The following is a 15,068-nucleotide window of genomic DNA, read 5'->3' as shown; positions in this document are numbered from 1 at the left end:
GGAAAGAAGATAGATACTTGACATCTAACGAGTCAATTCCTCGCGGGGAGATTGTAATTGGCGGACTGCTGGGTACTTTAAGAATCAAGAAAAGACTGATCAATGAGGTTTACAAGATGAGTTTTCTACCTAGCTAGTCTGTATATGTTATTTTGATTTTCTGTGATATATTTGCTGATGAAATATTTTCTGTGCTAGTTATAGAACTCACCTTCTTGTAAACCTCATTAGGCTTTTCTTGATTCTTAAAGTACCCAGCCCATCACCACCCACCAGTAAGTGCTTCTGAAAACCTTCACCATTGCCTAAGAAACTTCAATAGTTAAGTATGTGAATTGCAATAGTCGTCACTACTTCTATAGAATCAGCCATCACTCAAAATTAACTATATATATATATATATATATATATATATATATATATATATATATATATATATATCAAAGATTGAGAAGTAATCTATCAATCAACAAAAAAAAACTGATCGATCATCAACCTTTATATCAAAACAAAGAAACCGTGTTTCACAAATGTACCTCTTGGTTCAAAGCCAATCAATTCTAGGACTATGATCACCAAGGACAGGACCATATATGTAATTTAATTAAGTAGCCCACAAAGTAATTAAATATCGCATAATTTGACTACTTATGAAGTTGCGTACTAGGTAGTAGGTAGCAGCTGGCAAGTAGGGAATTATCTGATGGATGATTCTCCGGCCACTTCTCCAGGTTGCTACTCTACTGGGCTATCCGCCGGCACCTTTTAAAGTTTCCGTTACTGTTCCGGTACGTGCTGATACATGCTCATAACTATTAGAAGATAGTACGTGCTCCTCCTGATAATACCTTCAGATTAATTTAATGAATGTTTTATGAACTATAACAACAATTAAGTAGAAATAAATTGATTGAGAAACTGGAAATCAGAAACCTATCGGGGAGGGAGAGAGAGAGAGAGAGTTGGTTGTGAATCGGTGATCGATGTGTGATTTCCTTCTATGCAGGTTTAGATTCTCGTGTTCTTTTTCCCTTTAAAAGAACATTTGTAGCTAGTTCTTTGCATAATTTGTACTCTTACTAATTAGCTAGTATTATCAATTAGTTACAAACAATATGAATTAAAACTAGAAACTTTCTTCTTAATTTGTAGTCCCATCTTCTCTTCCACAAATTAGTCTAAATTCTACGAACAACAAGATTTAAACCCACAAACTCATATGAGTTTTAAACCCAAGAACATAAATCAACATAAAAACTAGTAACATGCCCTTCAAGCTTCGGTTGACCTTGGAAGACAAGAAATTGACACCTTCCTATCCATTCTCCGTCCCCTCACTCTCTCAAACTTAGGCTTCTCTCTCTTCCATTTTATTTTCTTGCCCATGTGAAAATTGAAAACACCACAAACTATACCAAAAATTAGACCAAAATATACATGCATAAAAAACAACAGTGATATGAGTTTTAAAAAGTAAAAAAGTAAATAATGTACCAATATGATATAAGTGGAAGCAAACATCTTTAGAACAAAACAATACGGGTACATTTAGAGATCAGTAGAATCTGTAATTGAAAAATGCTTGAGATTTCTTATCCTAGAAATCATCCTTGTGGGTGTGCTAATTATACAACTCAAAACCCATACGACTTGGCTAAACTAGGAAGACATAAACTTGATCACCCATACAACTTCTCAATCTCACTTTTGAACTTGGACTTGATCTGTTCCCTCTTGATCTTGAGAGCAGCAGTAACCAATCCGGATTCAGGTGTCCATGGATCAGGCGCCAAATAAATCTTTCCAGGAAGTTCAAACTTGTCCAATTTAGCTTCTTTTGCTACCTGCATGAGAAAAGGCAAAAAAGAAAGATACAGATGCAGAGGAGAGAGCTATAAACTATTGAAATCATTTAGTAGATAAAGAAAAATTTATGGACCTTGGAGAGGGATTGCTGGACCTCACTAACTGCTTCAGCTTTTCCACACAGCTCAGAAAAATCATTGTACTTGATTCCAGCTCCCTGAGCCCACTGCTCGAGGGCTTGACGCACAGGGACAACTACAGCTACACAGTAGTTGTGGAAGGGGTCTGCAAATACCATGATATTGTCCACATAATTACTGTTTATCAATGCCGCCTCAACCTGCATTAAAGCCATGACTAATGTTAACACCCCTGAAGAAACTACAGCTTGTTAAGTCCAGCAACATAGTTTAATAGAAATGGCACATTAAATTTTGTAACACCTTTCCAAGGGAGATGTATTCTCCATGCTGGAGTTTAACGATATCCTTCTTCCTGTCTATAATTTCAAGGCATCCATCAGAATGAAACATTCCAATGTCACCGGTATAAAACCAGCGCATGCCATTCTCGTCAACCTACAGCATCCACGGAATCGTCAATATCACATATTAATAAGAATAACAAAGACAGGCTAAGTTAGAAAACTCACCTTGTAGACCTCGTCAGTCTTTTCTTGATTCTTAAAGTACCCAGCAGTTACACAGGGTCCCCCAATTACAATCTCCCCACGAGGCATTGGCTTGTCAGATGCCAAGTATCCACCTTCTTTCCAAGAAACAAGCTGCATTCAAATAAAAGATACATTCTTTTATATTGAAAGCTTTAAAATCCTATAATGTATCAGCATGAGTCCCTTATCAAATTTTCAAATCATCCTGTCTTATCTTGGTCAGTGAAATTTGCAGAACTTAATATTAGAGTTGGGATATAGAGTTGTATTGTCATAAAAGTAAAACAGCACGTATTGATCAAAAATCTCCACTAAATTTTTTCTCGAATATAAGATACCTTAATGTAGCAACAAGGCAATGGTGGGCCAACACGGCCCACTGCTGTGTCATCCCACTCAGAAAACGTAGCTCCAGCAAATGTTTCTGTCAAGCCATATGCTTGCCCGATTGGAGCACTGTTTACAAACAACAGCTTGCCAAATTAACTAAAATGTATGCCTGATTAGGATCAACAGCAACTTGTGAAAGAATGAACTAGACAACTATAAACTTATAGCAATTGATTTAACTGCTTTTGAATAGTTATGAAACGTAGAAGGATGCCATGTCATTTTTAATTTTTTATATCAAGACACAGTATTATAATCAGCTAACACCATGGAAATGCAAAATATTCATCTAGAGCCTAGAAAGTAATTACCCCATGCAGATATTGATGAATCGTTGTGAATCAGCAGATAAAGGAGCTCCACCACAGATCATAAAGCGAATGCGCCCTCCCAGCCCTAGACGTATAACTTTAAAGACAAAATTATCCCAAAACAATTTTTCCAGACCCCAAGCACCAAACCAGCTTCCTTCAACAGCAGCCAGTCGCCGTTTAAATCCAATGTCAAAAAGGTTCTTCGCTATCCCCCCTCTCTCCTCAACCTACGGTACATCATAGCGATTAGTATAGAAAGAATTCTCAACCTACACATATGAACAAATAATAGACGTGCAATAACATCATAGGCAAGGTGATTCACATCCACTTCTACCTTTTTAAAAACTGCATCACGAATACGATCTATAATAGCAGGAACTGTAGTCATGAGAGTCGGCTTTAACATAGAAACATCTCCCTTGGTTCCTTTCTTAATTTTATTTGAAGTGTCTGTTAAAGTCAATGCTGAACCATAACCAACTTTAACACCTGAAGCCATCATCACAGACTGGAAAACAACAATATTAAGATTTCACCAAAAGTTGTACAGGAATTACAATTAGTATAACAAATTCCAAATCAAACTTACCTCCGCGGCCAATTCAAAAACATGAGCTAAGGGCAAGTATGCTAAGTATGCATCAGTGCTGCCCAGACTTGGAATCAGTGTCGTAACAGCTGCCGTAGTGGCTACAATATTGCCGTGAGTTATCATGACCCCCTGTATCATTTCCACTTAATGATGTTAAAGGAAAGCAACATTCAGTTTTAGGAACAACTAGTACTGTCGTAGAATATTCAACTAACGATTGAATAGCCAAATTTATGAAACATGTCGTTTGAATCTGCATTACTTCCGTAGCCAACAAAACATATGCAATTAGGGAAAGAAAGATAAAGGGCACAAACCTTTGGTAGACCTGTACTGCCGCTCGTATACATGATAACAGCGATGTCATTCTTAGAAGGTAAACGTGGATGAACAGAATTTTCTTGTCCAAGTTTCTCAACTTCAGAAATGGATCTGACTGTCCAATTGGTAGTACTTTCAAATTCTTTAGCATCTGAACTTCCCTCGTCTTCAAAATAAATTACATTTTTTATGCTATTTAGCCTTGAGCTTATGGAAGCCAGCTTTTTCAACTGCTTTGAATCACAGATCAATGTTGATACTTGAGTCTGTCAAAAACATAAAAGCTTAAAATGAGGACTATCCATGTTCTCAATCTTTGATATATTGTTAAATTGTAGCAACAGAGCACAAGTTGCTTAACATAAATCATTCATACACTAAAGGTTAAAGAAAAAAGCTAATTAGTATGGAGAAGCAGTGGTTTGCAACCCACCTCATTAAGCGAGTGGATTAGGGCATCCTCACCTAGGGAAGAATAGATCGTAACAACAGTAATATTCTGCCGGAAGCACCCCTGGAATAGAGAAAACCAACTCTTTTAATAACAACAACAGAAACCAGAAGGCAGGTATATTAACAAGTTGAAGACTACCTGAAAGGTTATAAACCACTCTGCGCAGGTGTCAGCAAAAATTGCAGCACGGGTATCCACATTATGACCTAACTTAATAAGGCCAGATGCAAAGTTGCAAGCACGATCAAAGACTTGTCTGTAAGTTTGCCATTCATAATCTCCTAAGTGAAGTTTCTCAAACTTCTTGCCATTGCTAGCTGTGACAAATTCACTTCCAATCAACTTCCTGGTTCCAAGAAACTGATTCTGTGCGTACTTTTCACAAGATTGCTCAAACAAGGCTGGCACAGTTGTCGCCTCTTTATGAGGAGTTTCAATCAAGTCAGTAACACGAATGTTGCGCATTGCATAACCTTCCTCGCCACCAACTTGCACGGGAACTCCTCGTTGCTTCCTTTTCTTTCCCAGGAACACAGTTGACAGCAACACAGGCACAAGTAGGGCAATAATAACAGCACCCAATATCCCAAATGCTCCATAGCCTTTCAGAATCGACAAGTGATCACTAGCACCCAAGTTTTCTTCAACCGGTGAGTTCAAGACGCTCCCTTCAGAATCCTCCATCACTGAATGGACCAAACAATATTACCTAGGGCTACGGTAGATGATTGTTTATGATTAGTGACAGATCAAAATTTTATATCCGACAAGAGTTAAACAAGCAAATAGATTACACTGCTTTAGTATATTACTAGAGCACTGACCAGAACTAAACAATCCAGTATGCAGTGCACAGATGATGGAACAAAAAAAATCAGTTCCACCGCAATGTGGTGTATAATGCCACCACCTATGCTTTTCAATTCAACACTAACTAACACAAAACGCGCGCAAAAGGAAAATGAAATTCTCGTTTCTTCTTTGAAATCACTCAACACAAACCAGTGACAAACCGGAGGAATTTGAATTTCAAAACCAGTTTCATCTGCGGCACAAGACACTGTTGATTCGATGCCAAAATGCAAATTCGTCATACTACGATCAAACACTCACAGCCAACTCATGATTCAGCTAGTTTTGAATCAATCAAGCAACAGAATTTCAAATGCCACACACAAAAAATATACGAAACCCAATATGCAAATTCATACAATTAAGGAAGAACATCCATCATCAACAAGAAACAAAAAAAAAAAGATGATCAACCATATGATATCAAAACAATTCAAATCTTAACAAAAAGAAACGTAAAACAGATACCTGTTGCTTCAAAACTAAACTAGGATTAGGATCGTCCCAGAAACACTGAGCTCGTCCCTGTGTGTGTGATGAGAGCTTGTTTGATCCTTGGGAAAAGTATTTATGAGTATGAAAACGACTGCACGAATATTAAATGGCGTATGGCATTGCGACTCGTACTGAGGGTTAGTTTCGGTAATTCGACTACTCCGTGTTCTAGAGTCACGACAAAGAACCGTATCCAGTGTCTGACACGTGGGGGACGCGAAAAGTAATGAGTCACCTGGAAGGGTCGATTGCGAAATTTTCGTGATCGATGATTCTCCTCTCCACGCGTCGCTGCTTTTCTTTTCCTCTCCTCCAAATTAAGCATAAACTAGTTTTTCAGGTGATTAGGCTACGGTGCATTGGTGCGAACCAAAGTGCTTTAATAATTACAGTTTTTAATTTTCTTGCTTGTTTGTTTTTTGATTAGTGACTTTAGCTCCGACAGACGCTAATGTGAAGGACTTTTTCATCTTTGATAACCATATTACCCAATAGGGCTCTGTTTGGTTTGTGAAAAGGAAATGAATCATTTTCCTTTCCATTGGGAAAGTGGATCCTGGGGTGGGTGGGGGGAATCATTTTCCATCTCTTTTTCCTTTCCATTAGGAAGCATTTTCCCTTCCGTTGTCACTCTCAAACACAGGAGAGGAATGACATTCCTTTCCCAATGCCCAAATCTGTGAAACAAACACAGCCTAGGTGTGAGATAAGGCTCAAATCAATTCTGTCAATCTTGCTCATGATGATGATTAGCACCTCAACCACTTGGAAGCAGTCTGCGGTTGTGATTATCCTTATCTTGGAGGACAACTGTGAATTATCCTTCAGGAATTCTAATTCAAAACTGAATGCAGCAATCCTCATCTTGGCAATCTTAAAACACCGAGAGATCAACGGAGTGGATACTTCTCTGGCTAAAGGACAGCATTACTGTCTCTAGGGCTCCGCAGTTTTCCTTGGTATCACTCATGTGCACATTGTGAGGAAGATGGTGTCGAGTATGAGCCAGATTAGTCAGGTGCTTTGGTTCTTTCGCTTAGGCACTATGGGCCTCCTTGTAACCAAAAGAAAAACACTTTGATATGGTTTCAAAGATATTTTTGATACCTAATGATCAAATGCTATTTGAAAATAGTCATAACCGTGAGTCAGACTTCACCAAAAATATGGGAGATATTGGTCATGCTGGAAACCCTTGCAATTTAACTGTAACAAGTCATTTATACTGGTCTACCAACAGAAGAAACTAATGGTAACAGTACATCAAATCATAGCTTATAGGAAGAGACGCAACAAAACCAAGCAGGAATTACTACTTACTGGCTATAGCTTTTAAGGAAGGAACCTACTATTTTTATGAGTATTAGCAATCCAAATTTGTGTGGTCCTGAATGATAGACTTTGACCTATGTGGGCAATAAGTAAAACTATTTCACTAATATCTCACAACAGTGCACACTCTTAGGAACAGAAGACAATATCCAATGGGAAAAAAATAACTGGCTCACAAAGCACTTGAAAACAAATGAATATGGGAACACAAACTACACTAGGTTGATTCTAATAAATGTTTAAGCATCTTCTAATTGTCAATAGGATAACAGAAAACATATGACTAAAATGACAAAGTCTTCTAAGTTGATGATGATCTAAACTTGCAACCAGGAGAAACTAGTGGTTCATCTGCTCTTCTAGCTAGTGCCTCTTGCTGTAGTGCCTAGGGACGATGGAACCAGCATGCAACTTCTATACGAAAGCTTAGACATATTTCTACCTTCCATAAGGGTGGTAACGACTACTGCCACCGTATCCTGCCCTACTAGCACCGTACAAGCCTCGCGGTCCTTCATAACTAGCACCAGGGCCTGAATCATAACCATCACCCGAGCCTGACCCAGCATAGCTTCCATAGCCCCTAGCTTCACGCCCATATGCACCTAACCCGCTACCACCATATCCTCCACCAAGCCCTCCACGATAGGATGAAAATCTACTAGGATACCCGAATGAAGAATCTCCGTGATAACCAGGAAAAGGGCCACCTCTGAGACCCTCAAACCCAACACCAACATCATTAGCATCTGAATAACCATTGTAATCATCAAACCTATTGCCAAATTCTCCATGTGACCTATAGGAAGGAGGGCCATACGAAGGAAGGCCATAACCACCAGGGCCATAACCACTATATGTGTTGCCGACTAAATCATAACTAGCAGGGTATGGGGGTGCCCTAGAGTCTCTACTGAAGGCAGGAACATGAGCGGGGTTTGAGGCCTTCTTCGGTTCAGCCTTCTTGATCTCAACCTACAATAAAGAAGTGAGTTAACCTAAGCTCTTACTTAGCAAATTTATTCGTGAGACCTGGATTTAGGTAGAGAGAGAAAACCCTGCATTCAAGTCCACTTAAGTAGGAAATACGGAATGTAAAAGTTGTGTAAAACTTTCATGAAAAAAAATACACATGTGCTTAAAATTAGGGGGACACTTTAAAATAAAACCTTTCAGTGCTCCTTTATACAAAACATTTACGTATGTATATACACCCAACATCATCAAAGACCATTGCCAAAAACTCACCTGTGTTCCATCCATATCAATTTTATTTCCATTTGCCAGCAAATTATCAACAACTTTTTCGCTCTCAAATACAACAAATCCAAACCCTCGAGAGCGGTTAGTGGCATGCTCGCGTATGATCTGATGCTCATCTACATTACCATACTTTGAAAAGAAATCTTTCAATTCATCTGATGTTCAAAGGGAGACCAAAAAAAAACCATTGATCAGTTGTGCAACAAAAATTAGAGCATCACAAACAACATCCTAAGCCAAAAGATAATACACAAACCTTCTGTAACAGTTCTTGGAATCCCGCCTACAAAAACTTTCTTAGTTTTGAAATCATTAGCTTGTCCGGCACCTTTTGGAATGGTTCTCTTTATCTCAACCTGGTTACCGCGACAATAATCACAATCAAATAACTGGCCATATAATGTTGTAGCGATGATGAAGAAACATCAAATTCTGTAATTCTTCAAATTTCTCTTAATTGAACATGCTAAACATTACTTATAACTCTTCAATCAAATTGTGAAAGGCTGAAGATCACCTGCTTGTCATTGATGACGTGAGTCTCTTGAATAACCTGGTCAACAACAGAAGGATCGGCATAGGTTATAAAGCCGAAACCCCTAGGAAGCCCCGTTTGGCGGTCCTTCATGATGACAGAATCAATTATCTCCCCATACTTCTCAAAGTACTTAATGAAGGTCTCTGCAACAGTACACAGATATGAGCAAATCGACGAAAACCCCTAATCAAACTTATCAACCCTAATCAAAATCCAAACAACACCTATATAACTGTTTTGAATAATAGACCCATATCAATTTTTATCTAGATAGAATAGAAGAAATCTATCTTACCTAAGGTGGTGTTCTTTGCCAAGCCTCCGATGAATATCTTTCTGCACAAAAAGAATGATGGAACCAATTAGCTGATTGTTCACGTATCGATGACAAAACCATCCAAGAGATGAGAGATGAGAGATAAGAGAGAGAGAGCTGACCCAGGGCTAGCGCCGTCGCCGGAGTGAGGGTTGTAGTCGCCCTTCTTGGAAGCCATGTCGTCGATTTGGTTGTGGTGTTGTGGATTTGAGATGGGGAAGCGATTTTAGGTTTTTGGAGCCAATCAGTAAATTAAGAAGCTGCTTTTATAGAGACGATGCAATTTTTACAGAGTCGGTTAAGGCCTCAAGGGTTAACTATAAAGGTTGGGCTTGGTTTTTTTTTTTTTTGTACAATAGGTTGGGCTTGGAATGGATTGGTCCACCCGAGTGTTGCGACCGACCGCTCTGTCCGACTTTCGTAGTGGTTTATGATATCTAAAAAAACAATAATCAGTTCGGGTTCTTGACCCAAAGCACCAAAATGAGGAAAAATTATCTCATTTACCCCAGTGAGAGATTTTTATTCCCATTAACACAATTTAAAAAGAAATGACAAATATGCCCTCGACTTAATTAATAAACTACAACCATGCGATTCTCTCTCCCCTCTCTCTCCAGTCTCGATTCACAGCTCTCTCTCTCTCTCTCCCCCCTGCCGGATTCCGTCGATGACAACAACGAGAACGTTGATTACAAAAGCTCCGAGTCTAACCAACCCAACCCCGACGATCACTCCGAGTCCGATTCCGGCCTTCTCCCCTGCACTCATCCCTCTGTGATTACAGAAGCTCCGAGTCCGATCAACTTGACTATATCTGCAGCAGAATCCGGCAGCGGCGATGGAGAATCAGATGTCGGAGGTGCCGGAGGTGAAGCGGAACTCAGTGAGTTTGTCGGCGCCCTAGCCACTCCTTTGGATCCTCTCACCCACTGATCGGATCTAAGGTACGATTTTCTTCACCGCTTGGTTTCCGATTCAGATCTGTTTCGCTTCTTATCTTTTCGCATTACGATTGATTTGTGATATGAAAGAGGAAGACAGTGGATGCAATTTCATTTGTGAATTTTGTTCATGCGGTGGTTGAATTTTGATTTGATTGGATTGGATTACACTGATCGTGGTGGTGAATAGAAACTTGAATTTTGGAGTTGCTTGCGAAATTGAATGTTATTAGTGTCCGTAAATCACACCTCTGAAGCTCCCTCGTAGCTAATCTGAGCTTTTTAGTGATGCAAAGCAAACAGATGGTAGAACTTTGAACCGGCTGACCTGGCTTCTCTTCTTTTTTTTTGGATAAAATGAGGGCAGAAGAATAGAAGGAAAGAAAAAAGAAAAAGACTATTGGAGTGAAGGAATTGTGTCCTAAAACAATCATTTTGATGTAATATTATTAATCAAAAGGGCAAGTTTATTGTTCATTGCTTATATTTAATATTTGATTGAACAAGGTCCAAGGAATATGAGTTAAAGAGAAAATAATCTAAAGAGTTAGATGTGTGAGACCTTTACTCTTTCACACTCTTATCCTAAAAGGTTCCTAGTCATAGGATTATCACTTGGACATTGATAATCCGGAAAGACTAGCACATACTATGTATGCTCAATATGGAGGATGATATGTCTCTTGTCATTTGTGTAGAGACACTAATACAAGTATGTGGGTGCTCTTAAGTTAAAGAGTATGCTGAACGCGATCATTATAGTTCTTGTATGGAGTCTTACTTACATGTCAAACTTGAACTCTAAATTACAATAATACAAATTAGTCCTTTGACCTGAGACACCATAGTTGTCTTATGAGTGAATGGATTATCTCTTGATGATGCAATAATATTGTGTCTCTTAATGAATATAATAGATGCATTCATTGGTATAATCAATTCGATCATGGAGACATGTGAGTGTACAACAAGGAATCTCTATCCTTAAGTAAATAAGGTGTATGTTCAAATATGTGATTCAATGAGTCTTTGGCCAAAGCATTGAATGAGATTTAAAAAGGAGTTTTTAATCACATTCTAAGAATCACATAAGAATGAAAATCACATTAGGGGATTGACATATCAATTCAATACCCCGATGATGTGATTTAGAACATCGTGTTAGAGAATGATCGTATTGTATTGTAATTCCAATTGAACAAGTTCTTTGTCATTCTACATTAACTAGGGTAGTTATGATATGTTGCAAGACGTCACTCATGACTTGTGAAGTCCCCGAGGATTAATAAACATTTATTATCCTAATAACAAGAGAGAATCAAAAATGGAGTTTTTGATTCGTAAACAAAATAGAATGGTTTCTCCGTTTCTATGAACTTCACTGTCTTGTTAATTAGAACCTAAGAGATTGCACACCATATAAGTGGATCCTTGAGATTGTATATGAAGAAGATTAAACAAGAGTTGGTTATGAGCAAATAATTAATTAGATTTATTATTTGAACATAATTAGGATTTTCAGTTAAAAACTGAACCTATTGGGCCTAAACGATTGTCGGGTTTTTGGTGTGGACTTGGGCTTCACTAAATGAGATTTAAATGAAAGCCCAAGACACATTTTTAGTGCCCAATAACATGTATGGACCAGCCAAAATATTGGCTTTATGAAAGTCAATATTTTTTTTTTTAGTAATTGGAGTTATTTCCTATTATATAAAAGTGAAAGCATGGACAAAGAAATAAGTGTGTCTCCACACTATTATTTTCATATTAGAGAGAGAGAGAGAGTTCTCTCTTGGTCCATTTTTCAGAAATTAAAGGAAAGAAAAACACTTGCATAATTTCTTCTTTTCTTTCATCTTTCTTCATCTCTTGATTCACTTGGTGAAGATCATTAGAGGCCATATATTTTTGTGGCTTTACTCGTTACATCAAGGAGGAGATTACAAGCACAAGAAGAAGTACAAGAAGGAGTTCTTAATTCAAGGTGCTTCAAGGTGGAGGAAACACACACAAGGAGAGATCAATGAGAGGAACTTTGGTGGTTCACTTGGATCGGATTAAAATCACGCTCCAAGGGTGAGTAGAACATAAACTCCCTCTTTGTTCTTCCTTACTAAGCATGCTTAGTTTATATACATATCACAATAAGCCAAGATCATGGGTTAAAGGAATGGATTTTATGTTTAGTTAGTAGTTTAATTGTTAAACTTATTCCACACTAATTAAAAAGTTTTGAAATCCATCCATTCCTTCATGGAGGGCAATAGACGTCTGTTAAATGTCTATTGGGGGTCAATACACGTCTATTGGGGCAATACACGTTTTAAATTGATGTAATCTCCTCTCTTTTTTCTTCAATCAAAGTTTTATTTGTCTAATTATAGGAAAATTAGTTCCCATTTCGGTAATCGAAACATCTATTGGCGGGCAATAGACCCCTATTGTATTGGGAGGCAATAGACCCCTATTGGGGGGCAATAGACTATTGGGGGCAATAGAGATTTTCAGAAAAATCCGGTGGGTGACGGCTGGTGACCGGATTCCGGCGAAGTTGACCGGAATCCCACGACCGGTGACCGGCTCCGGCGAAGTCTCCTATGGTTTCTCTCTCTTCCATTTTCTATCTCTTTCTCTCTAAGTAATAAAGGATGAGGGTAAAATGGTATTAAAAAAAAAAATCTTAATGGGGGTATTAGGGAAGACCTCCTTAGAGTGTTTTGGGTAAGAGAGAATTAAAAAAACTTAATGGGGTAAGTGGGAAAAAAATCCCTAAAAATGGGGTAAATGGACAAAAACCCTATTTAAAAAGATCCAGCGTTCGATCATCCGCTTGTGAAAAATATTTCTTGGGGAGAGTTTTTGACAGGACCCGCCCCGAATTTCACCCTGAAATCCGAAGTGGACCTGCGGGGCCCACCTTAGAAGAAATTTTGCCAAAAATTAGGCAGAACTTCCCCTAAAGTGGACAACCCAAAACCTGTAGAAAGAGAATTTACACTTCTAAATCACCCATCCTTATTCTCCTGGAGCCACCCTGCTCCCCCAAACAACATCAACCAAAATCACAACACACAATTCTCGACTTAACAACCTTAATTCCGCAGGTAATCAGAGCAATTCTAATAGAAAGGTAAATGAGGAAAACCTAATTCAAGGCAATCGCGGAAGCCATACTGTTGACTATGCCTCGACTCCATGTACGCCCGACCTCAACTAATTTCTCCTGCACACTGGGCATTTGAAACCGAAGGGCCCAGGGGAAAGTATATAAAAACGTTAGCGTGAGTGGACAAAAATAAACAATTTAAAACCAAATGTATTTTATACTTTCCCACATTTATTTCTTTAAAAATCCCGATGCATGCAACAATTTAAAGAAACACAACTTTAGTTCAGCTCAAGAAAACCGACTAGCCCCGCTAGCCACAACCAAGCAAAGAGGAAAGAACTCTGATACTCAAGAAAATAAGACCAGCCCCGCTGGTTAAGGGAATCGGACTAGACCCCGCTAGCCCAGCAATAATATAATGAGTAGGGGAAGATGATAGCCATACGAATAAGCCACTCAGGCTTGGGTGATAGCCTCCCAGGCTAAAGAACTCCCATAACTCCCGTAATATACCCTTACGCCACTAAGCGTAGCGATAGGATACTGGGCTACAGAATTACTGTCACAAAGACAGTAACCTGCGCCACAAAGGCGGAAGGGCTACGGTGATCCCATCACCGCGCCACAAAGGCGGAAAATCAATGCTAGCATGATAAAATCACCCCTCAGTATGGCACAGGGAAACATAACCGAAAACCAAGTAAATCCATAAATACATAAGGCTTCCCCAACTCTCGCAAATGAATTTCCAACGACGTGTCCCACACGCCAAGAGTATCATCATGATTCGAAACAAAACCAATTCCAAAATCATCATCGAGGCATTCCCAATGCCAAAACCGAAAGTCGATAAACAAACAAGAAATAATTCCATCGAAATCTCATTTCGAAAATCTTTCGGAGATCTCAAATCGGTGAATGAAAAATAAATATGAAATTCCGGAAATCACCTCGGAAAAGAATTCATTGAAAATCACAATATCAGAATTTCAAATAATAATTATAATCAATTTCTGAAAATCAATTCATATTCTCAAAAACAACTCATAAATCCAAATCCGAGCATAATAAGTTCATATCCGAAACTCATGAAAAATTCAATGTCAAATTATAATCCAAGACAAAATATCATGCTCGATAAATAAAACGATAATTAAATAAACCAATAATTTCAAAATAAATGCATGCATCATTTACTTAAAAACAAAAGTCCACTCACAGTACTATTCCGACGATCACGTATACGAGTTCCTTCATCGAGCCAGGGCTCGGTACGACATCCTGTACACGATTATATTCCGTGAATAATTATTCAACAATTTAATATAATTCCTAAACTCAATTCCTCATAAATTACATCTCCCATTCTCCTCGGATTCAGCCCAAATTATACCACAAATACCAATTCGTTAATTTAAAGGTTCCAAAGCAGAACCGAGAGATATCCGACGGTCGGATTCTCGTAATTCGATAATCGAAACCCTAAACTTCAAAAATTCATAATTAATTCCAAGCTTCTCCAAAATTCACCAAACTTCACATACAAGCTCTATGATAATTATAGAATTTAACTAGCCAAAAATTTAAATTAAAAAGCTACCCTAGCCACCGCTACCACCGCCCACAGTGGCGGCGCCGCCGCCACCGCCACCATCTCCGATGG

At 38.5% G+C, this 15,068-nt stretch overlaps 2 protein-coding genes across 2 annotated transcripts; both read right to left on the bottom strand.

Moving 5' to 3' along the window:
• Positions 1-1,460: 1,460 nt before the first annotated feature.
• Positions 1,461-6,031, bottom strand: LOC133725856 (long chain acyl-CoA synthetase 8-like). The gene is made up of 12 exons (XM_062153249.1): positions 5,874-6,031; positions 4,692-5,268; positions 4,533-4,613; positions 4,096-4,365; positions 3,776-3,907; positions 3,521-3,694; positions 3,181-3,410; positions 2,818-2,935; positions 2,459-2,590; positions 2,250-2,384; positions 1,940-2,146; positions 1,461-1,844 (listed from the first exon to the last, which is right to left on the bottom strand). The coding sequence occupies exons 2-12, from the start codon at positions 5,235-5,237 to the stop codon at positions 1,680-1,682; spliced, it is 2,190 nt and encodes a 729-aa protein (XP_062009233.1). The 5' UTR covers positions 5,238-5,268; positions 5,874-6,031; the 3' UTR covers positions 1,461-1,679.
• Positions 6,032-7,341: 1,310 nt separating this feature from the next.
• Positions 7,342-9,628, bottom strand: LOC133725858 (heterogeneous nuclear ribonucleoprotein 1-like). Its single transcript, XM_062153251.1, has 6 exons — positions 9,472-9,628; positions 9,329-9,369; positions 9,013-9,176; positions 8,752-8,851; positions 8,481-8,650; positions 7,342-8,207 (listed from the first exon to the last, which is right to left on the bottom strand). Exons 1-6 carry the CDS (start codon positions 9,525-9,527, stop codon positions 7,671-7,673), a joined length of 1,068 nt encoding a protein of 355 aa, XP_062009235.1. The 5' UTR covers positions 9,528-9,628; the 3' UTR covers positions 7,342-7,670.
• Positions 9,629-15,068: the final 5,440 nt, after the last annotated feature.

Source organism: Rosa rugosa, chromosome 1 (assembly GCF_958449725.1).
Source record: "Rosa rugosa chromosome 1, drRosRugo1.1, whole genome shotgun sequence".
Taxonomy (NCBI): domain Eukaryota; kingdom Viridiplantae; phylum Streptophyta; class Magnoliopsida; order Rosales; family Rosaceae; genus Rosa; species Rosa rugosa.
Note: the sequence above shows the minus strand (reverse complement) of the source record. Positions and strands in the feature narration are given on the sequence as shown.

Excerpts from the sequence above, each read along its gene's own strand:
- LOC133725856 (XM_062153249.1), bottom strand. The coding sequence starts at position 5,237 with ATGGAGGATTCTGAAGGGAGCGTCTTGAACTCACCGGTTGAAGAAAAC. Across the intron at positions 3,908-4,095 it reads GCAGTACAGGTCTACCAAAG|GGGGTCATGATAACTCACGG; the intron begins GTTTGTGCCCTT and ends GAAATGATACAG. Across the intron at positions 1,845-1,939 it reads TCCAGCAATCCCTCTCCAAG|GTAGCAAAAGAAGCTAAATT; the intron begins GTCCATAAATTT and ends TTTCTCATGCAG.
- LOC133725858 (XM_062153251.1), bottom strand. The coding sequence starts at position 9,527 with ATGGCTTCCAAGAAGGGCGACTACAACCCTCACTCCGGCGACGGCGCT. Across the intron at positions 9,177-9,328 it reads GGCAAAGAACACCACCTTAG|AGACCTTCATTAAGTACTTT; the intron begins GTAAGATAGATT and ends GTACTGTTGCAG. Across the intron at positions 8,208-8,480 it reads TTGATATGGATGGAACACAG|GTTGAGATCAAGAAGGCTGA; the intron begins GTGAGTTTTTGG and ends TCTTTATTGTAG.